The 26,073-nt window shown below is 36.6% G+C and overlaps 2 protein-coding genes across 5 annotated transcripts; both read left to right on the forward strand.

Moving 5' to 3' along the window:
- On the forward strand, window positions 1–12,279 carry LOC307123728 (uncharacterized protein). 3 transcript variants are annotated; one of them, XR_013816201.1, is made up of 8 exons: window positions 1–159; window positions 536–887; window positions 2,837–4,931; window positions 5,374–5,448; window positions 5,537–5,626; window positions 5,732–5,836; window positions 10,022–10,193; window positions 10,276–10,752. XR_013816201.1 is itself a non-coding variant. In XM_079812398.1 (8 exons), the coding sequence occupies exons 2-8, from the start codon at window positions 593–595 to the stop codon at window positions 10,461–10,463; spliced, it is 1,494 nt and encodes a 497-aa protein (XP_079668524.1). In that variant the 5' UTR covers window positions 20–159; window positions 536–592; the 3' UTR covers window positions 10,464–10,883. The 3 variants fall into 3 exon arrangements, 1 of the variants encoding a protein (XP_079668524.1); XM_079812398.1 differs by having other exon boundaries at window positions 20–159; window positions 2,837–3,405; window positions 10,276–10,883; XR_013816200.1 differs by lacking the exons at window positions 10,022–10,193; window positions 10,276–10,752 and adding an exon at window positions 12,168–12,279.
- A 394-nt stretch (window positions 12,280–12,673) lies between these two features.
- LOC307123727 (uncharacterized protein) lies at window positions 12,674–25,916 on the forward strand. Of its 2 annotated transcripts, none has more exons than XM_079812396.1 (7): window positions 12,674–12,752; window positions 15,068–15,459; window positions 15,760–15,856; window positions 19,399–20,451; window positions 20,542–20,609; window positions 20,696–20,739; window positions 25,092–25,916. In XM_079812396.1, exons 2-7 carry the CDS (start codon window positions 15,151–15,153, stop codon window positions 25,177–25,179), a joined length of 1,659 nt encoding a protein of 552 aa, XP_079668522.1. In that variant the 5' UTR covers window positions 12,674–12,752; window positions 15,068–15,150; the 3' UTR covers window positions 25,180–25,916. The 2 variants fall into 2 exon arrangements, with proteins under 2 accessions (XP_079668522.1, XP_079668523.1); XM_079812397.1 differs by having other exon boundaries at window positions 15,098–15,459.
- Window positions 25,917–26,073: the final 157 nt, after the last annotated feature.

Below are 26,073 nucleotides of genomic sequence, written 5' to 3' on the forward strand. Positions count from 1 at the left end.
ACTGGAGGGCAATAACACGAAACCTTCAAACATTTCTTGCATCCGCTTAGGACGACTGTCAACATAAACGGTCATATTACTGCAGTAATAACGTTTCTATTCACATTATTTCGCGGGTTTCCTCTGAGAAATCCTCTGCGCGAGGATCGTTTTCATAAGGTAACGTTATTTACCTCCTGAATAGTGTGACTGTTGTTATTTGCCAATGTCCAGGTCATTTATTTTACTTTTTAAACAAAAGGCCTGAAGAGAGGGTGGCTAGCGAGCCTATTTTCTATAGAAAACCAAGTGAATATAATCATATACATATATACACGCATTTATAATAACATAGTGGTGGTAGTGTTGCCGTAATAATCTGATTGTATGTTGTATCATGCACGTGGCTGCACAAACAACAATAACAAATGGCCCACCTGGTGAAAGAAACTGTCTTGTTGAAAAATTCTGTTTTTGTTTTGGAACACGCTAACATGGTTTTTAGTTGGTCATGATGGCAGTTAAAATGCAATTTTCTGTCTTTATGTCTTTTCAGGGTGATTATTTTCATCAGTCATACATTGCATCAAGGTGTCCTCAAAGCGACGGGACGATGTCGGAAGCTCTTTTCCTCACATTCCAGTCTCAGCTCTCCGTTGTCATGGAGACCGTCCTCAAATCAGCCATGTTTGAAATAACCAGGCTGGTGGAAGACAGCTTCCTTGAGGAAGTGGGTCATCGTAAACAAGAGGTGGAAGCCTTGAAACGAAGGCTGCAGTTGTCTGAGAGTAAACTGAGGGAGAGGGAGAGGGAATGGGAACAGGTGAGGAAGATACGATGCTCTGACTGCGGCCGAACAGGAGATTCCAGCAACAGAGATGAGAGCCAGCCTCTAGAGACAGTCCGGGGTGAGTTACAACCAGGGTTGTTATGGTTAACTAAAACTATTACAGATCCATCCATTTTGCCATACTGCTGTTTATCCTCGGTAGGGTCGTGGGACATCTTGTTATCATCTCAGGCCGAAGGCAGACAATTAAAAAAGTTTTCATTAATAGAATTAAAAGAAGTTTAGGTGGAAGCAAAACAAAACAATTACTATTGAAGTACTACTATTTAAATGGCTAAAGTTCAATACTATAAAAGCTAAAAATAATAAACAGAGCACAGATGGTGCTCGGGCCCTAATAATAGATTAAAGCAGAATACAAAAAAAAGCACGTAACAAAATTACTAAAACTTTAACTATAAAAATTAATATATATATATATAAAAAAAGCAAATTCAAAATATGAATAATGAATATAATAGTTAAATAATATGAAAATAACACTGGTTACAACATATCTAAAACTGGATCGGAGTTCGCACACACTACCAGTTTTGGAATGTTTTTGAAAGATGTCTCTTATGCTCATCAAGCCTAAGTTTATTTGATCAAAATACGTAATATTGTGAACTATTATTACAGTTTAAAATAATAGTTTCCTATAATATACTTTAAAACATAATTTATTCCTGTGATGACAGGTGAATTTTCAGCATCATTACTCCAGTCTTCAGTGTCACATGATCCTCCAGAAATCATTCTAATCAAGCTTATTTGATAATCAGTTATTATCAGTATTGGATCGTGTTAACATTTTTGTGCAACCTGTGCTACTATTTTCAGGATTCATTGAATGAATAGTTAAAAAGAACAGCATTTATTCAAAATAGAAATGTTTACTATCACTTTTTAATCAAATTAACACATCCTTGCTGAATAAAAGTATTAATTTCTTTCAAAAAAGAAAGAAAAAAACATACTTTCCCCAATATATATATATATATATATATATATATATATATATATATATATATATATATATATATATATATATATACTATTAACATACCCACTTGCACATATTATGTGTACATATAAATATTTAATATTTGCAAGCCATAAGAGTGTAGTTCTTTTTATCCATTTTCAACAGCATGAGATAATGGGTGATTTTAGACATTATCACAGGTAGGCCTGTCACGACAACTACTTTTTGTTTCGCGATATATCGTCCCAGAAATAATTGCGATAAACTATATTATTGTCATTTTAAGACTATTTCATGCCACTGAATATATAATCCTAATATAACAGCATAATAATGCAAGTAGACCTACACACTTTCAAATGACAACCTTTTAATTCTTTAGATCATGGAAATTAAGGGTAAAACATATAAAAGAAATTGAATAAATAGTAAATAAACACTTTCCCTTGTGAAACGGCTTTAACACTCGTCATTCTCCGTTGACATTTATATGTGCACCGGAAAAGGGGATTGCGGCTTTGAAATCGAGTCCATTTGGGCTTATTCTTCCAAACTGTCAGTTGTTGTCAGGATACTATAGGAACACTATAACGCCTCAAATGGCGCCTTTTTTCACCTGTCGATAACCGCTCCGTGTATGAAGGAACTGCCTGAGAACCACTTTCGCCTCCGTCACAGAAAACATACAAGATGACAGCACAATCGAGTAACATGTTGGTGACATTCATTATCATGTAAACATAATGGGCGATATATTGCATCACAAAAAATTATTGAGGTCATGTACATAATATTGTGCGATATATCAATATATTGATTATTGCGACAGGCCTAATCACAGGATGTTTAAGAGAAGATTTTATTCCTGAGTTACAAAATACTTTCTTTACCTGCGGAATGACATTTTTGCCTTGCAAATAAATAACGCAGTATTCTTTACATGATTGTTATCCTCCATTAATGGATTTTAGTGCAGTTATTCATATCTTCAAATACATTTTGTGCTGTTTCTTAATTTTGTATCCGTTCTTCTGGTGCAGGACCAAACGCCCTTTGTTTAGGCCTAAGCCTGAGAGATCAGTCTACCAATCAGCCTACACTGACTGAAGAAATGTGGAGTACAAGACAGCGCCTGGAGTCTAACAAACAAACAACAACAAACTCGCACTCTAAAGAGAAGAACGATGTACACAGGCATAGTGCAAAAGAGATCATCACACCTAACTCCAGTGCACCGATTCCTCAGGATTTTCTGCAGAGGCTCCTGGGGAATTCAGCAATCCAGAGCGGGTCCACTAGTGACTTCAAACCCAAAGTGAATGATGTAGACCAATCTGAAAAGGACCTTACGCTTGATAAGGAAATGGACTCAAACCACTCAAGACTGATACAAAGTCCTTCGGCTCAGGATGCGCACGAGGATTTGCCAATGTCTTCACCAAACGATAGAGTAAAATCAGAGACCCAGCTGGATCTCCTACCTGTCAAGGAAGAAGAAGAGATGGTTCCAGTGTGGGATAGCGTCAACAGAGATGACGGTTGCCATGAAGAAATGGCTGATCCGAGTCAGGGAGAGCTTGGAGGATCTTGTGATCAGGATGAGATACAGGTAGAAAGCTTTCCAGGTCTAAACTCTCTCGACATGCCAGACGCCACCTCATATTTCACACCTTATTCAGTGAACACATTGGCACATCAAGGTATTAGGGCACAATATAGTCATTTATGCACGACAGAGCTGATGCTATCTAGCGTACCAGAGAGGTCACATTCATTTGTCAAACCAGAAAACCAGCAAAGTTATCCTGATTCAGAAAGTTCTGTCCGCTATTCCCACAATGATGTTTGTCCAGGCGAGAAAACAGTCAGCCATGCGCAGTGCCCAAAGCGTTTCTCCCAGGACAAACATGGGACGCCGGAGCAAATCCTCGCGGGAAGATCCCACTATTGCACCCAATGTGGGAAAATGTTTGCGAGAGCATGTGACCTCAAGGCTCATACGCAGATCCACAAGGGCAAGAAACCTCTGAGCTGCTCGCAGTGTGATCAGACGTTCGCGTACAACTTCGAGCTCAAGGTTCACCAGCGAAACCATTCAGGAGAGCGACCTCACGTCTGTCCGCACTGCGGCAAGGCCTTCGCTCGGATGAGCAACTTCAGGCAGCATCAGAACATCCACACGCGGGAGAAGCTCTTCAGCTGCACTCAATGCGGGATGCGATTCAATCGGGCCACCAACCTGCGTGTTCACATCAGACGACACAGCCACGCGGGGAAGTCCTGCAATTGCCCTTATTGTGGAAAGAGCTATCTGAATCCCAGGCAAATGAAGACTCATTTATTGAAAGCCCATGGAAGAGGAGGGAAATAAATGTATCTAATCGTCACCCATTTTTTGATCAATTCATGTTTACGTACTATAAATGGTCTGCACTGTTAAAACTCAAGAAGACTCCAAAGAAGCCGCTGTCCCGTCATTGCCACCTTAAAAGACAACTAAACAAATGAACAGGACCTGGACCAATTGTTATGCATGGAATCATTTTAAACTTCCTTTGCATTACAGAAAGACAAGGAAACTTTGCTTTCCTTAAACAAATTGAAATGACAGATTTACTCTTCCAGGAATTTTGCTGTTGTACGACTCATGTGTAATAGCTAGTATAGATTATGTATTTGATGTTTTTATGTATTCCCTCTGACAACAGTAAAGATGCAGTATGCAGCATATAATCTTTCCTGAGAATGTTTGTGGATCTTTTTAACTTTAGAATTGATCATTTCACTTAAATTGTGCTATATTCCTTTTGTTTCAACTTTGATGGCATTTTGTTGGGAAAAAGTAAATGAACCATCAGATGTAGCCACTGGTAGCACCTCAGCAAGTCAGTCAGTCCAAAAATGCTCCATTTCCTCTACTTTAGTCTTCCATTCAGACTTCAAGTCGTCTTTCCAGTGTTTTTTATTTTTGTATTTATTTGCTGTGGTGGATTGATGAACACTGATGTTGGACAATGCAAGACCTCCTGCTCCTTAGCCATTTCCACAAGAGTTCTGTGATCTCCTGCAGCATTGTGTCTTGATGCCTGCCTCTCCTGGAGTGATTGTAATCGGACAACCATTAACTTCATACAGGTCATTATCTGATGGATTTGAATACCTTTTTCCAACAAAAGCAGTAAATTATTCTAGCAAGAGTTTAAATAATTCAGAATATTTCATTTCATATTTGTTATTTGATTCTTTATTTATTGTTCCTAGCTAATGCAACACTGCAGATATTTCAGACAGACTTTCAGCACATTATATGAAATATAATTTCATAGGAACTTTGTGTCTTTGCAGACTTCACTTCATGTCTATTATGATAATAAAAAAGCACACTACATACACATGGTAGTATACATAAACTGAGAATTAGCTATGTGTTAATACAAAGCAGTCTCAACCAAAAATTGATTTTTCATGAGCAGAATATTGTAGACATAGAAATGCTTCTAGATGCATCCAAATTGATGTGAAATGAACAGTGAACGCGGAACTGTGGTTTACTAATTTGTTTTTGTGTATGTTTTAGATTGGCCAAAGGTTTGCAGAACACTCTTCCATAGAACAAGGGAATTCACACCTAAGCAAGCAGAGAACATTCAGTGTAAGAAATATATTATACGACATTTATTTTTAGGCTTTTGAATGATCATCAATTGACCGGTTTTATTTGTTTCTTGTGTCTGCAACAGATTGTGGCCAGAGAGATCCTGACTCAGTTTCAGGTGTGGCAGAGGGCTTGCTATAGCAGGAACATTGAGTGGGGACCGATTACAGCGAAGGTTCGTCCTCGTTGTTTGTTTGATTTCGATGAATTAAATGTATGCAGAAAAGGGCGTGTTTTCAGAGAGTGGTTTTACATGGATTTGTTGTTTACACTTGAACAGATCATATCTGCACTGCCGCAGTTGTATGGACGAGAGGCAGAGGTGATCGTAAGATGTACTAAGATGCTACACAACCGCCGGGATTACCTTCGAAGGAGAGCAAAGGTTAGACTCGAAGATTTAATCTCATCATTTCATAAGCTTATTCCTTGCATGATGATGAATCATACATACTAAGTCATCATATATATGATGCATAATTGTGTAAATGAAGGCCATTTTCCTTAGGGCTACATGTTTTGATCTGCTATATGATTAACATAACATATTGCAAATTAAATTATCACATTTTTTTTTCTCGACATTATACATTTAACATAACACATTTAGATTAGTAAATAAATATGAATAATTATTTAAAAGAGATGTATTTGTATATTAGGTGTTTTGAAAATCTACCAGTGCAGGATGATCTACTAATACAATATTTTATGCTTGTTTGCACTGACAGTGCAAAATTTAATTTAATCGTTCGTTTTTCAATATATAATTCAATGTTAAAAGTGAAGGCTATAAAAAACACTATGAATTTATATTGAATTTATTAAATATATATTTAGAAAGCATTTCTTTAATGGGAATTTCGTTTTGTATAAATTGTATCTTAATTGTAATCAACGTTTAATCAGATAATTGCCTGGATTTAATAAATAAGAAGCAAATAGTCTATAGCAGACAATAATCACGGGAGCGATCACATGCTTTACACATGAACTGGAGCGGGTCTCAAATAAACCGAAACTCAGCAGGTTACTTGCCTCACAAACATGAGAAATATGTGTATATAAAGCTTAAAATGTCCACTTTTAAACGTAACGAATAAAAAAATAGTCAAGCAATGCGCACTGTTCAATAGTGGCAACGATGATATGCGTCCGTTCATTCAACTTGTCAAAGACGCTGACGTCAGACGCACGTCCGTTTACAAACCAATCAATGTCCAGATGCCGCCCACATAGATGATGACGAGTGGACGCAAGTGCGTCATGTAAAGTTCTTTAGTCCGCTCACATAATTGCAATGTGAAACCAAACCAAAACTAACCGAATATATAAAAAGTATCAAAACATGAACTTTGGTTCGGACCTTGGTGCGGACTTTCAGGTGTGAAAACGCCCTAAGTTAACCTTATGAAATAATTTAAATGTGAAAGTAAAAAAAAAAAACTGATTGATTGAAAGAACTTAACAATTATAGTTACATGTTTGCTAACGAAATAAACCAATTAAAAGCCATTTGTGTGGCTTTTGTGTTCATGGTTAAGTGCTAGTCTAATTTCAACATGCCGTTTATAGGAGACGTTTGCTAGCCGTGGTCTTTACATTTACATTAACATTGATTTGTGTGCAGCCTACATTACAATAACTGTCCTGGTTGAAGTGCAGCATTAATGCAATTGGTCAAATCGGTGTTGTTTTGAGCAAATTAATTGCATTCCCGCTGAAAAACAAGCATTCTATAGCAAAAATGTTGCCTATAAATAGTGTTGCGCGCCTTCTTATCAAACCTGCAACAGCAATGATCAACTTTTTGCTTGGGAACTAATGTGGTCGGAACCAAAGTTTACAGCACTGCGTTCTCTGGAATCCTCTCAAACGGAGCACTTCTACATTCCAATTGGTTGCCGTCTGGTTGCCGCCGAACCGCGTCATAGCTCATTACCATAAAGTTGACCTGATTTCAACTCTCCTCGATGCCCAAATCGTCCTGCTCTCACCGGAGCTTGCCGCCGACTCCCATTGAAAATGAATGACTTCCGGCCACTTTGACGCTCTCGCCACCAGCGATGTGAACGCACAGTAAGGCACAGCCTTTCATTGTAAATTGCGCTTGATCCTGTTGCGTGTCCTCAAGGGGCGGGGCAAACAACTTTCTCCAATATTTAAATTTGGACTGCAGTACCCATTTCAACCAATAGCTGTCAATATTATGTACCTTTACATATAGAGTGCCGAAGTTATGACGTCACTTTGTAGGCCAAAACGCGGAAGTGAGTTAGCATTTTAGCACTTCTGGTTCCCTCGCCCTAAAGTCTATGGGTTTTTTGAATGGGTTTTTGCTAAATCGCCTGAAATAAGGTCTGTGGTTAACAAAGCCTCTAAATATTTTGACGTTTTGATCTATGACATAAAACACATTAGTTAAAACCTGCTTGTGATTTTTTAAAAACTTTATTGTGTCTTAAAAACGGTGGTTGCTAAAAGGGATTACATCCTTTGGCGGGGACTTTAGACGTCATCGTGACAAACAGGAAATCTCTCACTAGCCCGCGTTTCAGCCTAACTTATGAAGAACTTATGTGGCGTGAATAAATCGCGCTATTCGTGCGAAGTTGGATGCTTGAACATTTTGAGTTTACTCGCTTCATTCGCGTGTGACATTCACTGCAAAACAGACACGAATTCGCCTCATAGGAGGAGCTTCTGCCAGCGGCTCGTCTCATTGAGAAATTACTGACATGGGCTGTGTTTACACGTCTTTTTGTGTTAAAATCTACTGTTAATGTGTGACAAAACGTAGTTTTAAGACTTTTTCAGTCGATAATGTAGTTGTTTAAAGCTCAAATCTGTGGTTTATTTATAAGAAGAGTGCCTATTTTAACATTTTATCTGGTGTTTTCGGAGTTGTGAGCTCCAGTGGGTCAGCGGCACTCCGCGCTTGTTTGCCCGGCGAGAGTAGACTTTCTTCGGCTAGTCCTTCTGACGTCTGCTGCTGTCTCTGATGTCTCTGCCAGATGTCAGCTATAATTCGTCTTGTGGAGATTTAACGGCCCATATTTGCTCTCATGGATCTATAATTTGTTCCCTGGCAAATCGTTTAGGCTGAGGGCAAAGAGAAGTTTCATTACTTGTTTATTTTTAGGCTATTTAACTGTACGTTACCGTTGTAGCCGACTAGCACTGACTTTGAATGTTTGACTGAATTGTTTGCTTTATTTAATGTATAGCTTATTATACCATTTACTTATACATTTGTATTATTGATCATACATAAACTTGCATTTAACAAAAAGAGACTGGGTTGTGTTTCATGTCATTTAATGTTATCACAGTGATAATCATATTGTCTGAAAAAACATTAACAAAAGATAAATCTCAGAGAGGCACGCATAAACAAAATTAGTTTCTAACATTTTTGGAAAAAACAAATGGGCAATATTTCTCATGAAAAAGTGGATAAGTGTTCATACACAGTGCAGATCATAATGAGCGAGCGTGTTTTTTAAATAAAGTTTGAGGAAGCTTGATGATGACGTTGATCCGCGACCATGGTGTGCTGTAGTCCGTTTATAGCCTACCGTTAGCATTTTATATCTGACGGCCTTATTTAGGCTTCAAAATGTATACATTTTGGATTAATTTGTAAAGATTATCTTGATAGACAAAACGTGTAAGGGTCATAACTCTTTGTTGAACACAGATCTTATTTTTTGCCATTTTCCAAAAGTCTATGGGGAAAATGCATGGCTTTTCGATCGAGGGAACCCATGTGCCGCTAACTTCCGGGTTGGCCTACAAAGTGACGTCATAACTTCGGCACTCTATTGTCAACATTATTATCACTGCCTGATTGTTAAGGGGATGATACACGGGGCAACTTTTTGAGCAATGTTGCCATGCAATGTTTCTTCCCCATTGAGAATAGGCAGAACATTTCTCTCTGGATACTTTAGATCCGTTGTGGGCCCTGTGTCTCACCTGGTTGCCTGTTGACGGCAACATTGCCCAGCAACATTGCTCAAAAAGTTGTCCTGTGTATCATCACCTTCAGAGAGGGTTTTCTCGGCAGACTAGCACAGTGACGTAGTTCATATAATGCGCTACATAGTGAATTTGGTTGACACAGTAAATGTTTTTAAAGCAAATGCGCCATAGAGGATTTCGATGATGCACCGGATATCTTTAATGCGCATTATTTGTCACTATACTCCATGACATGGATGGACTCAACACCAAGAAGTGAGACAGTAAGTGAATGAACATAATTTATGTTGTTATTATATTGTCAATATATTTTGATGACACTTGCATTTTACATTCGCCCTTTTGAAACGTACTCATTGTTTTCTAACCTCACGCGGTGTCCTCTTGACCCCTATACTGCGCATGTAAGAATAATATATTTTAAAAGGTTGTCAAGGGCAACTTTATAGTGACAAAGTCAAGTGTCAAGATCAAGCTGTTATTATAATTAGAACAAATTGTTATCAAAATAAAACAAATGTTAATATTCAAAAAAAAGTTGTTGAGTGAAGTTAACTATTATTTAATTGTACATTTCCATTTCTAGGTGCATATTACTATCCTTAAAAAAGGAGAAACGCCCTGCATCTCTAAGTGCACCCAGTGTTGTGACAAGTATCACTGCCCGTATTGTGAGACCTGGGTCTACATGCCAAGAGAGGCAGGGAGCGTTATTAACCACGTCCAGAATCATCTAAAGTTGGCGGTCCACCTTCATGGTGTGTATAGTGCTTCCACATCCATTACAATTATTTTGTCAGGGTATATAAGTTCACACTTGTTTTACTTTTTTTTTTTCAGATTTCACTATTATCAAGTGTAACTTAAAATGCAGGGAAATTGGACATTTTCATTGTTGCTACTGCTCTGCTACCGTTCTGCGGAAAGCACAACTTCATATTCATCTTTCAAACTGCATCCAGAAGTTAACCGCTGAGGGGGAATTGGAAGAAATCTGCTCACTTGATGGAAGTCCTAAACATGAGTAGTTTTTTTATTTGATTTTTTTAGATTGTCACAAGTTATTGATTCCCTGTATTTTACAGGTTATTCAGATTTGAGTTACACCTTATTTTAAGGTGTCATTGTTACAGTGTAAGTATATATTTAAGTACTGAGTAATATTAATTAAGTACATGTACTTAGGGTTAGGGTAGGATTAGGTTTAGGGTTAGTTGCATGTAATTATGCATAATTTACTGTATATGTAACAAGGACACTTTAAAATAAAGTGTTACCCAGAATGGATGAAGCTTTATTATATGAATAAAGATTTATAAAAAAATGTATCTGCGTGTTCTTTTGTAACTGAAGTGCTGTGTAAGATCTGAAATATATGTTTACTAATCTTATTTTTTTAATTTCACCACTATTGGGACACTACATAATGTTAATAAAGCTTAGCTTTTGAAATGGTTATGTCCATGGATTTCTTCAATAACCTTACCCACATTTTTCCCTGTCCATATAAGTAATACAAGATAAAATACTACAACATAAAATACTACAACATCACATATTAAACATTTTAAATAAAAACCAAGCACATGGTTCTGTCAAACTTTCAGTACTCAAAAACATCTGGATGAATTAAAAAAATATCTTGTATGACTTATAACTTGACATTATTTTGTGTAACAGATTTACTAAATGTTCAAATACAAAATCTATGTGTATGCATATTAAAAGCCACAATGTAGTGGATTATATCCACTAGTAACTACGTCGTCATGCTACAGTCTGCAGCAAGAAGAGTTTAGTTATTCTGCTCAGAAAACTGGGTCAGTTCAAAAGTTTGGGGTCGGTAAGATTTTTATTTGAATTAAGGAATGCTTTTATCTAGCTTGGATGCATTAAATTGATCTAAAGTGACAGTAAAGACAGTTATAATCATTAAAGAATTATGTTTCAAATAAATGTTATTTTGAGCTTTCTGTTCATCAAAGAGTCTTGAAAAAAATTATCTCTGTTTCCACAGAAATATTAAGCAGCAAAATGTTTTCAACATTGATAATAATAAGCACCAAATGAGCATATTAGAATGATTTCTGAAGGATCATGTGACACTGAAGACTGGAGTAATGATGCTGAAAATGCATGACATTTTATTAAAATAGAAATAAGTTATTTCAAATGTTAATATTTCACAGTATTACTGAAAAAAGGCAGCCTTGGTGAGCATAAGAGGCTTTCAAAAACATAAAAAAGTATTACCAACCCCAAACTTTTGAACATTATTGTACATTCAATAAAGACAGACAGTTCCTTTATTTCATTAGTCATTTAAATAGGCAAATGGTGCTTGAGTACACTATCGCCATGCTAAACTTTGATAGAAAGTCTGCAGGGCCATTAAGTCACTGGGTCTTTTAACGCCCTCCCACTGTGAAATGCAGCCTGACTTGCTCTTATTCTTGCATATGTAAATGAAGCATACGAAATCTGCTGGAGTGAAACTAGTTTTGCCTGTTGACCAAACTCTTCTCACATTACTGTAAAGTCTGCAGACAAAACGGAGCGAAGCGATTCTCAATCACTTTTGTGTATTTTCGGTTTTATAATCACAGCTGTTTGTGTAGTACAAATCCATGATTCTGAAGCTTCACAATCCCCATTTGCAAATGTTAAATTTGAGAATAAAATGTAGTATTTTAAGATGTTCTCTTTCTTTTCTTTTTCTTTTTTTGCTGCAGGAAACTTCTGTGGAGAGAAATCTTTTACCTATGGGTCAGAGATATCTTGTACAACTTCAAAGAGGTGATGTTCAAAATGTAACCTTTTGAATAAAATATAGTTATGTGTGACATTGTGCTCTGTTTTTTTTGTGTGCAGTTTGATATGTTTTATTTAACAAATGTTTATAGTCAGACAGATTTTGATTAACGTTCATGGAACTTTTGTGTGGGAAAGAACTACCACAGGACACGAGACAGGATTGAAGAACAATGATTGAGGAAAATGGTTAAAAAGTTGAATATTTGATGTATAAGTTAGTTAAAATATCATTCCATTCAAGTATGAAACACTCGACTAAATTCAAAGAAATATATTTAGTTTTGTTCTATTTTTGTTTATATTAACAAAAAGGTTTGTTTCGACACATGACAACGATTCTAAAGCTAAAAATACATAGTTTGTCTGCAATTTTGTGGAATCAGATCCAATCGCTGTTTGTTTCCCGTCGGCCCGTTATGTGGTTACGCTTCGCATTCCACACAGCGTCAGTGGGAGTCAGAGCGTCTGTGTCCAACGGGACAAATCTTAGATTTTTATCAAAGGTAAGTTCCTCTCATATGAAGCGTTTCTTTACCTTTGAGTATAAACAGGTTTTACTAGTGGTTTTCGTTTCCAGAATTTGTACATGCGCCATCGTTATATGATTCCCGCCTCAGACTATTGATGAGGTGAGGAGAACTTGCAGCTTTTCTTGTAACGGTGAAAGTTATTAATGAAAACAGCGTCGACACTTTTATCTTTGTTAGCTTACAGAAAGCGTGAAATATTAGACTCGAACAAATCTTTTTCTGTGAACCCTTTTTGGGGAGAAATCAGTTCTCGTCATTAGCTTTCTTGGTTTAGCAGACATGTCCCTTTAAACCCGAGAAATGTCCCCGTCCACGTTTTTTCCCCACAGGCATTACAGGGCATATCCAGCTGAAACCAGGGCAGTCTACAATGCAAAAGTAAACTTAAAAAACAAAAAGTGTTTAATAAAAACAGACTAATTACTGAGATATTTCACAAAACGTGCAATTTGTTTTTTTTTTAAAGAATTTCGTTTTTTTTTCTTCTTTTTTCTTGTTGGTAGTAACTATAGACAGTTCAGATAAACATAGAAACCGTAGCCTACAAGTCATTTATTTATTGACATAAATGCTAGATTTGTCAATATTTTATATATTTAATATTTTTCTATTTGGCAAGAATAATATATTATGTGAGAATGCAAGAAACAAGCATCTAAACATGATATAAAAACTTTTATTTTGTCGGTGTTGTAGCTAAATCTCTCTGTAAACACAATTTAAACTGTATATGTGACTTATTAAATATATACTTTTTTTAAAAAATGGATAGTCTACACCAAAAAGGAAAGGTCTATCATCATTTGCACACCCTCATGTCATTCTAAACCTGTAGGGCTTGCTTGCTTCTGCATAACACAAAATAAGATATTTTGAAGAATTTTGGGTAACCAAAGAGTTTCGAGTGGATTATCCCTTTAACATTAAAAGGATAGTTCACCCAAAAATGAAGATTCTGTTATTTGTAACCAGGGCTGGACTGGGGCCAAAATTTGGCCCTGGCAAACCCAGCCCATCCAGCCCATGAGTTCCTCTTGAATGTTTTAACTGGGGTTAGGGCCTTAAATTGGAGTAAATAAATAAATCTAGGACAGGGACATGATGGATATTATCGAATTTACTGCAAATGCAGATAACAAACGTAATATTGCACTTTTGTCACACAGAAATGCACTTGAAAGTAAACCACTGATTTTGAGCTAGGATACATTAAAGTGAATTTACTGCTTTTAAAATCTGTCATCATTTACTCACTCTCATGTCATTCCAAACCTGTATGACTTTCTCTCTTCCGTGAAACATAAAAGAAGATATTTTGAAGAATGTTGGCAACCAAACCATAGGCTATACCATTAAATAGCCTATTGTATGGACAAAAAAAAGACTCAAATGATTTTCTTTTATGTTACACAGACAGAAATTCATTGAGGTTTGGAATGACATTAGGGTGAGTAAACGTTCACATGTTTTGGTTGAAAACATTTCCCTTTAAAAACAATAAAAAATGTTCGTGAGTTAACACCTAATTTATGTAACACACTGATATGATATCTATCTTTCATGAGGTTCTCATTGAAATAACATTTTGTTAAATTTCATTAGATCTATTAAAAAGTTCATAAAACATTTACAGAGAAAAAAAGCTTTGTCCTTAAAGGGATAGTTCACCCAAAAATGAAAATTGTGTCATCATTTACTCACCCTCAAGTTGTTCGAAACCTGTATGAGTTTCTTTGTTCTTCTGAACACAAAAGAATATAGAGTGAAGAATGTTTGTAACAAAGTAGATAGAGCAACTATTGACTACCATAGTATTTTTTTTCCTACTATGGTAGTCAATAGTTGCTCTATCTGCTTGGTTACAAACATTCTTCACTCTATATTCTTTTGTGTTCAGCAGAACAAAGAAAATACTATTATACTGTTATACTAACATTCTTCCAAATATCTTCCTGTGTTCAGCAGAATTAATAAATGTATACAGGTTTGGAACAACTTGAGCGTGACTAAATGATGACAGAATTTTCATTTTTGGGTGAACTATCCCTTTAAGTTTACCTGAAACACGACTTATAATGGAATATTTTAAATGAGAGCTGGTATTTATAATGGTATGTTGTGAAAGCTCTGATTTCATACACACTTTGACATGTATAAAATGCCATATTTTGGCAAAAAACACTAAAATTAGCAGAGGTCACAGGTGAAAAAATCTAAATACATACATAAATAAATTAAATTACTGCATGATCACCTTCTACATCTTAATATATCTCCTCTGTTGAAAGGTAACCTGAACCTGGATGGCTGTTTCTCAGCTTTATTCTTTATAGTTGCACAATAGTAAGAAATCCACCACCGGCCACACACAATGGAAGTGGAAGATCCCTTATCGGCTAAGTTCAGGGCTCTGATTGAAGGACTCATGGTGACGACAACCTCAGAGATAGTCAAAATATTTAGCAAAGTGCTGCTGGAGACCAGAGTGGAGATCACCCGGAGCTGGAGGGAGATCGACTTGTTGAAGCAGCATTTGGAGGAATCTGAGCAGCAAAAGACAGAGGCCATCTTCAGGGCTCAGAGGGGTGACTTCAAAAGAGAAGACGACGAGATGGAAGTGTCACGTGGGAATTCTCAGCTTGGTGCACAGAGCTCAAACCCTGTCAGGCCAAGGGATGTGGTGAGTGGTCATGTGTTGTGCTGTCATTGTTTCCACTTGTTTTTGGCGCAGTACAAGTCTATATTTATTCAAACAAGGTTTCGAAAAACAACGGATAATAAAAAGGATTGTATTTCTTTGGCTAAAATCGGTACAGTTTTGGTTAAATCAATGTTTCCAGTTGGTCATTATGGCCAATTTGTCATTTTACTGACACCCCACTGACATTTTATTTATTTATTATTTGTTTGTTCGTAGATTATTCTGTAGAATCACTTATGCTCTTTTTATAGTAAAAATCACTGTTTTTTTCTGTTACAGGGACCTGAAGAAAGAACAGATAAAGTCTCAGTTGGGAACAGATGTCTGGGCAATACTAAAGCCAGTGGACCAGGGACGGCACGGCCATTCAAACCAAGTACTAATTTTTAAGATAATGAACTGAGTTTTTTTTTTCATGTTTGTTCTTAAAAATATCACTGTCACACTAAGATGGTAGAGTTAAAATGACAACATTTTGTGGTGATCTTAAATAGTATTTTAGAGGGCTGGTTATTGACACAAATTTCTAGCCTGACAAGCCAGACCCACATCAAGATGTTGGGTCTGGAAACTCACCATTGACGGGGTTCAATCCGAGGGGTGGGATAAACGGCTGTCTTTCAAATTCCCTCTGCACGCAATTGGATAGCGCCATGACCGCCACAACCAATCAGAGCGAAGAAAAAGGTGAAGCCGAGCTAACGTTAGTTGATAGACTTTCGCCGTATCCGGTAGGCAAAACTTCGAACATATCTTCCTTTCATAAGAATGACTTCAGTGCCGTTGTTTGTTCTTTTCTCAAAGAGAAGCTTAACTCCAAGTCTTAACTCCAAGTCTACCGATTCAAAAGACCGCTGTTCGTCAGCTTTGTTTACGAGTAGCACGCAGAATCTCCGCAACTCTGCCGTGAGGTGCCGTCATTATGTTAAGCCCGCCCACCGACTCTACACACGCTGTGATTGGCCTGACCAGAGTTTGGTTTTTGCATCTCTCAGCTCTACCGAGAGTTGCTAGACTACACTCGCAGCAAAATACATTTTCTGCCGCTAGGGTGCGTCTAGATTTCTAGGCTAACAAATTTCACAATTCGATTCCAATTTGATTCGATTTCTATTCGATATCGATTATTTTATATATATGTCAGATACAATACATGGCAAATTTTCTCAAGGAAAACACATCTTACCTAATGCTGTAAACTATGGGAGTCAGTTTCAGTTGCAGCGTACTAGGCTACATTAGCCTACTATAATATTGAAGGTAAAAATGTACTGATTTGTATACAAACACTTACATTCACAATTTACAAATTTAAATGATGTTTTTTTAATAACAAAGTTATAATATTAACTTTACAATTACATAATCATATTTCTATTCCAATTATTATTTTTTAAAAATAAACATTTAAATGGTGGCTGAATAGATGATAATGAGTGCATTAAAAATGATAATGAATAGCCTATGTAATGTTGCATATATTTAGCAAAATGCTCCTCTCTAGAGTAAATTTTTCTAGCTGACTAACGAGTTTATGGTCACTGATTAAGTTTTTTCTGAGGTAAATGTGACGTTACATGACATTGTTTACAAGCTCTTTTATTGACGTCTTTTCACGGTTGAAACTGAGCAATTCTGTGACATGATACGGATTTCGGTAAGTTGTTCTCTATTTTTTAACACACTTTCAGATGCTCATTCATGTTTATTTTGTGCTGTAACCGCTTCTCTTGAGCTGAGCTGCGCCAGAGTGATCTCACGCCACAGCGCCAAAACAATGTTTTTGAATTTCGTAATAAATGTACGTAATTTTGAAGTCTGATACTGTTTCATATCAATAGTAACAACGCACAAAGATTATTGCGATTTATTGGATAGGATGACTAATCGAGTCTTGGGATTTAAGAATTGATATCGGTTTGTAAAAATGAGAATCGATTAAAATTATTTAATTATTACCAGGGCTGGTAAAAAAAAATATTGATTTCTCGATTTTAATCGATTCTCATTTTTATGAACCGATACAAATTCTTAAATCCCAAGAATTGATTTTCAGTCTGTGCCGTCAGAACTTTGTAGCATCTCCCATCCAACAAATAGCAATAAGATTTTGTACTTTTGATATTGAACAAAGTCTCAGATTACAAATTCTATCCATTTTATTATGAAATTCAAGAAATGAATACCGCTTTGGCGCTCTTTAAAGGGTCACTTCAGTGGTTTAGCATTAGGCTTTGTATCAGTAGAAACCCGGTAGTATATTCAAATTATGGTACTTTCCCCCCTCATATCCCCCTGAGACGAGATAATTATGCATTTTATTTCTGGAAAAATATTGTCATTTTGCGTCATCGGAGGATTTTTTGGCCAGAGGCAAAAACTACAGCCACTAGATGGAGCTGTTCCGCATGTTATCAACCCGCCCATAGGGGAGAGAGCTCACGCACAGAATGTAAGACACAGGCGGCCACAAGGACAATAACGGAGCGCGGTGTAGAGTATAGTGAGTGTTTCAACTTTTCAATGAATTCCTGTGATAGTTTAGCTTCCATATGCGATCTGAAAACGTGCCAGACTGGAGCTTACCTCAGCTCTCCTCAGCTCTGCTCAGCTCGAATGAAATCTGACACTGCTGCGTCTGTGACGTGACTTTCGTTCGGCTCACTCACACTTTATTGAAAAGACACTTTCAGTTTTTAATTGTAGTGTTTATTCTCTAACTGAACGAAATGACTGTATTACTATGAAGATCAAAACGACGGTGTACGGAGTGGCCTTGTAGGGCAGCGAAGCAAGTGCATTCTGGGAGTTGTTGTCTTTCATCCACATGAGACAAAAATACATTTTCTATCTTTTCTCAGTCTAGAAGGCACCAAATTCAAAAATAATTTCACATTTCTTCTGCATAAATGACCCAGTTTAAACACAAAGCTTAATGCTAAATCACTGAAGTTACCCTTTTACATGGCCTGAGCGATCGGTGTAGCGTCTCCTCAATTCAAGTGGCGCTTGAACCGATCATCTCTTCCGCTTTACTACTAGTTACAGCATGAAATAAACATGAAGGAAAATCAGAAGGCATGTTGAAAGATACAGTACAACTTACCGAAATCCATATCATGTCTCATGTAATCGCTCAATCGGTGTTTCAACTGCGGAAAGATGTCATTAAAATAGCTTGTAAACAATGTCACGTAAAGCAGACATCCCACCTCTCCCAGAAGTAATGTAATGTTACATTTACCTAGGAAAAGCCATTCAGTTGCCATGAGCTTGTTATAGACAGCTAGAAAAATGAACTCTTGAGAGGAGCATTTTGCTAAATGCACTGTATTACATATTCATTATATATATATATTTTTTTACTGTTCTTCAGTATTTATTGTATATTTTAATAAATCTGTAATGCAGTTTTTCATCAAGTTTTTTTGACCGCCACCATTTAAACGCTTGTATAAAAAAAAATGTAGATTAGAAACATTTAATTGTATACAAATCAGTTAATTTTAATCTGAAATATTAATGTACCAACTGACTCCCTGTATAGTTAACAGCATTAGTTGTTTTTCTTGAGAAAATTTGCAATGTACTGTACCTAATATGAATCGAATTAAATCAGAATTGAGATCGAATTACAAATGTTGCTTTGGCAACTAACTGAAATAAAACCATTTTAAGTTGAAAATTAAATAAAAATAAACTAAAGCTAAATAGAAATGTATAAACAAAAACTAATCGAAACAAAATCACATAACAAAATTACCAAAACATAAACTGAAAATATAAAAGATATATACTATAATAGTATATAAATACTATAAAAATAATACTAAAATAACACTATTATATAATGCATGTTTTGCAACCTGCTCTTATTGAATTTTAGCAATCCTAATTTGTGCTTTTTTGTTGTTGTAGCATCATCACGACATAAGTTTCAGAAAAGCTGTGCAACTGCTGAAAAGTACCAAGAGACGCAATGCAAACAGTTTGTGGTAAAACCGAAAATAGTTTGTCCCTCCAAGGTGTCACAGGTGAAAGGGCAGAAAGCATCATCAAGCAAGACCACATCACAGCCCACATCTGAAAAAATGAAAAAAAGAAAATTCATCAAAAAGCAGAACCACGCAAATGACATTAGTGTTGTTCGTGGTCTTCGAGACCGACAGCACCTCAGTATGCAGAGGCAATGTCTGTGTTGTTCATCGGATGAGTGCGATAACCCCTCCAAAGCCCAGCTCCAGGTCCCCAGTGTATATATCTGTCGTAAATGTGAGAGAAGATTTAAAACGGACCTCCTGTTCAAGAGTCACAAGTGCTCAATGCCTCAGAATTGCAACAGGTGTGGGCAGATGTTCACTACTCTTCAGGGGCTGACCGCACACAGTCAGGATATTCATCCTCAGTTCAGCTGCAACCAGTGTGAGCTAATGTTTGCCACTCAGTGTGCTTGGACCGTACACAAGAGGATCCACACCAACCTTATTGTTCCCAAAGAAATTAAGGCTAAGAGGTTCGAGGTTCGTCTCGAGAGAATCTCTGACTCCCAGCTGGAGGCTGCTTTGTCCTCAAATAGCTCACCCTTTCGAAATTACTCCTCAAGACAAAATCTTTCGAGTGAACCGAATCTGGCTTCAGCAGACACAACACCTGCATCTGCATGCGAACGTGGTGCAGAATCCACAGCGGTGAACGTACCTGAGACCAGCAAGAAGCAACTAATACCCCAAAGTGTGGCAGAAAGCCCAGACTCAAGAACAGGAAACATGTCGGATTCCAGTGTTGGACCGTCAAGTGTAAGGAAAGTATATGCCGTCATGTCAACTTCCTCTTGCCAAATTCAGATTAGTGAAGATGCAAATGAGTCACCAACTGCGCATGGAACTGAAAAAGTAACAGAGGATGGAAAACATCCTAGTGCAAGTGATGAGTCTGGACTCTGCACTCCGACGAGAAAGCGGAAAATGGCTGGTAATATTACAAAAATAGAAAATTTTGACTGGATTCAATATTTTTATTAGTATTCTTGTGCAGATTCATTTGTTTTGTTTTTTCCTGTAGATTGTTCTCATGACGCATACAATGGAGTGTTTCCTGTTGAAAATATTCTGAGATGGAGAAACAATAAGGTAGGAATAAAGTGATTTTATGCCTCATCTCTTATGAGAAAAATGTCATAATGCTTTACTCTGACATTTCATTTCATTTTTTAAAGGGACGAAATGAAGTTCGGGTCAAGTGGATGCCTTGCACATTGTGGTAAGTCTTCCTCGTCTGATATCACACCACCAGTAGCATTCAGCTTAACCTAGTTCTGTTCTTAATAGTGTAAACCAGTGGTTTGTCACTGGAGTTGATAATAATGAGATGCATATTAGTCAAGACTAGGGATGCTCATATTGACCGTTTAACCGTTAACCGATAGTATGAATTTTGATTAATACTATCAGTTAAACGGTTTAAAAGTTTTTTGCTGCATCGTCACCACATTTTTATAAGAAACAATATCGAGTCTATTAAACAAATTTATCGATGAGAACACTCGTTTTAACAGCCTACATACACCGGGACTGCATTTGCATATCACAATTTTCCCAGTGTTGATTCTTCTTGCAATCGTAATGCAATTGACTGTGGCCTACATTAAACCTTTAAATAAAAGGTTTACACAGTCAAATACAATAAACGAGCTTGCACAGCGACAGGAAATAAAAATTAACGCAAAAAAACCTACCTGCCTACCTTACCAGAGCATGTCAGCAAAGCAAAACGGAGCTTCACTCATGAACTGCTCACCGGTAAAATGACGTGCGCTCAAATCCCGCTCCGACATGACATTTCTCAATACTGTTGCCTACTATGCTTGTAGCCATTAAAACACGTAATTAGTTTCAGTTTAAATATTATAATGTTATTTTTTTATTTCATTTACGTTGATAAGTGAACAGGACACATAAGATGCATAATGTCAGGTCTTCAATAAGTTCAATAACCATTCAATAGGCTTTCAACAAAACAAAACTTTTCTTTAAAGTGAATTTCATTTTGTATAAATTGTATCTTAATTTTAATCTATGTTTAATCAACCAAATTGCCCGTATTTAATAAATAATAAGCAAATAGTATAGCCTATAACAGACAATGACATGGAGGCGGCGGCGCAGCGTGAACAACGGCTTAAATGAACAACTAGAAAAGAAAAAAAACTTTAGTCAGGGGCAGCCCTTACTATTTAATTCAGATAGTTTTGGTTAAATCAATGTTTTCAGTTGGTCATTATGGCCAATTTGTCATTTTACTGACACCCCACTGACATTTTATTTATTTATTATTTGTTATATTTTATCCAGCATGTCAAAAATTTAGTTCTGGGTTGAGCGTGCGGTGCTGAGCGAAATGAGCTTCAGAAATGAACGGAATCGTTTTAAAAACATAATTCAACAAATAAATAATCCTTTTTAATGGGCCACTTAAAATGTTTATTACAAATAAATTATTAAATTTTAAAAATGAACAAAAATTTGCATTGCATTTGCAATCCTTTGCAGCACCCCCACTTCCCACGCCCCTGCACCACTTAGACATGCTACTTTAAAAAAAAAATAAAACCAGTCAAGGTGTGGATTGAGGTAGGCCTGCTATTTTTGATATATGATGAGAAAAAACGGATTCAGTGTTTTCGTTTTGTCATCTTAATTTGTTAATTATTTAAGTGAAAAATATTTAGTGTAGGCCTATTTATTTTATTCTTTTTAAAAATATTTTATTCAGTTTTTCTTTGTTGTCAGAAATAGGGATGTTAACCGATGACCGTTTGACCGATGGTTGACCGTATCAACGTTAACCGTTCAAAGTTGTCGTTTAAAAAAAAAAAGTGATCTCTAAATTAGGCTATTATAGACAGTGGACTAAACGCTACTACAGTTAGCCATCTCATTCCAAAATCTTTTTGTGTGAAGTGAACAAATCCTCACACTCAATTTTTCATAACTTGACTGTTTGTACTTAATAAACCAATAAAAACATTTGGCGCGAGGTCACAGCGTTTGGGTTTGTGCGCTCACAAGGCTTGCGGTTAGAGCCAGGGCAGACGACAGTATGAAGCGTGCAAAGAAAAGTAGTGTGTGGGACCATTTCACCAAAAAGAAGATGTAAGTTGCAACTTGTGTGATACAGTGCTTAATTAGAAGGCACACAGTGAGTTAGACCTGCCTTGGCCGGTGCGTCTTTTACGCATTCTGAAGGTGCCTGTTTTATCCATTGGTTTTATCGTGTTGCAGTCTATTAGACAACATTCCGCATAAGATGGGCTTACATTTTGAAATGTATTACATCTACATTTCAGTGGTAACACATAAGGTGTTGATCATCATCTTTCTTTATTATTGTTAGCACTACCTCGAACTAAAGCGGCGTCTCTTCGGAGCTGTAATTTTCTTAAATGAGCCGCGGCAATGTTTCAAATTAGCTTCTAACGCTAGACAAATGCCTTTATTTTCAACGCGATCACCTTGTACCCAAACCATTTCGAAACTAAGGAGCCATTTGTCCTCCGATTACAAACAAGTTCCTCGGCGCCACGTTTGCAGGACTCATGTTTCGCGCTGTAGGGGATTTTAAAAAAGTGACGTGAGTGGAAGGCAGGAGGCGGCGCCGGGACAGTGTGTGTGTGAGAGCGGGAGGCAGAGCGGCAGAGAGATGCGACAGAGTTGCGAAATTGCAGGCGCGGCTCGCGGCTGTTATTTCAAATAGCGCAGCATATTTTAAACTAATCGGTTAACCGGTTTCAACCGGCTAATGAGGCTCGGTGGTCGGTCAAGAAAATGTTTAGTTTTTGCCATCCCTAGTCAGAAACGCTGCAGGTGTGTGAACATTTGATAATGTGAATCCAGGTTCTGATGTTGTTGTTGATCTGTTCTGTATGCTGCGGTTTGCACAGTAAAATAAACCCGTGGAAAAAAAGTGTCTTTTTAACGGGTCACAGACACTCTTCAATTGTATATTTATTTAATGCCAATTCAATATTATAATCTTATCAGTTAACGGTTAATAATCGGATAATGAGCGGCGGTTGTCGGTCGGGAAAATTAACCGTTTTGAGAATCCCTAGTCAAGACTCATTTGCTTTTCTTTTATAATGACCCCTTTAATTTAGACACTTTGCTATGGTGGCAGCTCCCAAAGCTAAACTTAATTATTTTAGCCTTCTGGTTTTTTATAGAATTTTCTTTACTTCATCGGAATGGTGTGAAACTTGGCTAAAGGTTTTGGCACTTACTGTGTGGACACACACAAAATCATGGACATGATTCGAAAAGGTTAAATGGTTCTGAAAATTTTTTTTAACACATATTTTTCGCGTTCAAAAAAGGCCGCATTGGAAATGATTGGGAGACGAATTTCATCTTTTGGAAACGTTTGGTACTACACACAAACAAATTTTTACTGAAAGCTAATTTTTTGAGATCTCAACCTCAGATTTGGAACACTTCGTTTTTAGATTTATGGCTTTGCTTTTCTCACAGTTTTAGAGTGAAACGTGTTTTGGAAAAATAATTGTATAACTTTTTTCTTCAACTTTTCTTCTTTTCTTTTCTTTTCTACTTTTTTTCACTTCAACAATAATCTGCAAAGTGTCTCCTTTAAATAGAGACTGGCCTTAAAGGGTTAGTTCACCCAAAAATGAAAATTCTGTCATTAATTACTCGCCCTCATGTTTTTCCAAACCCGTAAGACCTTCGTTCATCTTCGGAACACAAATGAAGATATTTTTGATGAAATCCGAGAGGTTTCCGAACCATCCATATGCAGCAACGTCAAGTTCTTGCAAAATAAAGACTACCCAGAAAGGTAGTAAAGACATCGGTAAAATAGTCCATGTGACTCCAGTGGTTCAACCTTAATGTTATGAAGCGATGAGAATACTTTTTGTGTGCAAAAACAAACAAAACTAACAACTTTATTCAACAGTCTCTTCTCTTCAACGTCAGTCTCCTATGCTGTTCATGTAGTAAACACAGTGCAGCGCTTCCAGGTTCTACGTCAGAACACCGGCTCATTATTGGCCGACGCAGTTCACGTAAGCACAATGACGCATGTGTGTGATGCTGACGCAGGAGCTGGCCAATAATGAGCCGGCGTCTGACATAGAAACCTCTGGATTCCATCAAAAATATGTTCATTTGTGTTCCGAAGATGAACAAAGGTCCTACGGGTTTGGAACAGTGAGTAATTAATAACAGAATTTTTATTTTTGGGTGAACTATCCCTTTAAGTCTGTGCTCCAAAGCATTCAATATTTAAGACAGTGTAGGCTGGAAATGGCATTTCAAGGTCCATGCTCAAAAAGTGAATAAATGAATTATAACTACTGCATAAATAGAATTTAGTACCATAAAATCCCTTAAAAATACAAAATATTAAATAAAAAACATTATCGAGCTAAAATATAGTGCTATCATTTCATTGTAAAAAATTAATCTGTCATTTTTGACAGACACACAAACAGTACCAGAGGGTTAAAATAAATTTGGATGGCAGACAGGTTTAAACCTTTCAAAAAATATCCCTGACATTTTAATTTCCTATTTATATTTTTTTACATTTCTCAGTGGGGCAAAGTTTCAGAACACGTGGGAACCAGCAGAAAGCTTTCCAGGCTATTTGGATGACAAGAATGAAGAGCCAAAGAAAAACTAGAAGGATGTGAAATTTTATATAATGTCCAGTATGCTTTTATGAAGTTCTCTGTTTACACTATAAGAATGTATGCTTTTCAATGCAGTTAATTTAATGAGTGCTTTCTCGCCATGCCATTTTTCCCTGTAATCTACTGTGTTTGTAACCAGTTCCATACAGTTACCCTAGATAGATAAGTAGTGAAGTTAAGTAGGAAACATTACATTTCATACATGGTATTAAGTGCCTGTGATCAAAATCTCATATTGTGTTATAATTCAGTTTATGATTTCAGATGTATTTGAGTGTTGAATGTTTATATTTACCTCCGTGCAATCCGTGGTTAAGATTGGTTGCTTTAGTTAGGTCTTGCGCAGTGTTTTAGATGTTTGCCTTATATTGATGGATTCTTTTTATACCCAACAGTCTGATTTTATAATGCTATTAATTGACTAAAATAGTTGTGGATTGTTGTTCTAAACACTAAATATCATTTTTTTAGTCCTATCCAGTTATTGAGGTTGCCTCTGCCTGCCTTGGACTTCTATTAGTATACTAAAGAATTATAATGTGGCCATTCGTTCGGTTGTTGCAACAGTTGTTGCATGCTGGTTAAATAATAAATTGTTAGATGTATTGAAACACCCACTAAATTGAATAAACCATTTTAAACCTGCAAGGCTCTGAAACTTCAACCCCATCCATGACATGCCACTATTTTCTGTCAGATTTCTCTGTCTGCATGTTACTGTGCTCTGAAAAAAAAAAAAAAACATCATAGAAAACAAGATATGTTTACAGTAACAATAGTAAAAACAGTTAAAAACTAAGATGCATAAACAGGAAAAGCATTGTAAATGCATAAACTGTCCTGCTAAACACAAAGTCTACTTTTGAGTCTTCAAAAAGCAATTC

Source organism: Gobio gobio (genome assembly GCF_949357685.1).
Source record: "Gobio gobio genome assembly, chromosome: 3".
Taxonomy (NCBI): domain Eukaryota; kingdom Metazoa; phylum Chordata; class Actinopteri; order Cypriniformes; family Gobionidae; genus Gobio; species Gobio gobio.

Bases quoted from the DNA above. Each gene is read 5' to 3' on its own strand.
- LOC307123728 (XM_079812398.1), top strand. From the start codon at position 593: ATGTCGGAAGCTCTTTTCCTCACATTCCAGTCTCAGCTCTCCGTTGTC. The intron at 5,449-5,536 runs GTAAGAAATATA...TGTCTGCAACAG, and splicing joins GCAAGCAGAGAACATTCAGT to ATTGTGGCCAGAGAGATCCT. The intron at 5,837-10,021 runs GTTAGACTCGAA...TTCCATTTCTAG, and splicing joins ACCTTCGAAGGAGAGCAAAG to GTGCATATTACTATCCTTAA.
- LOC307123727 (XM_079812396.1), top strand. From the start codon at position 15,151: ATGGAAGTGGAAGATCCCTTATCGGCTAAGTTCAGGGCTCTGATTGAA. The intron at 15,460-15,759 runs GTGAGTGGTCAT...TTTCTGTTACAG, and splicing joins CTGTCAGGCCAAGGGATGTG to GGACCTGAAGAAAGAACAGA. The intron at 20,452-20,541 runs GTAATATTACAA...TTTTTCCTGTAG, and splicing joins GAGAAAGCGGAAAATGGCTG to ATTGTTCTCATGACGCATAC.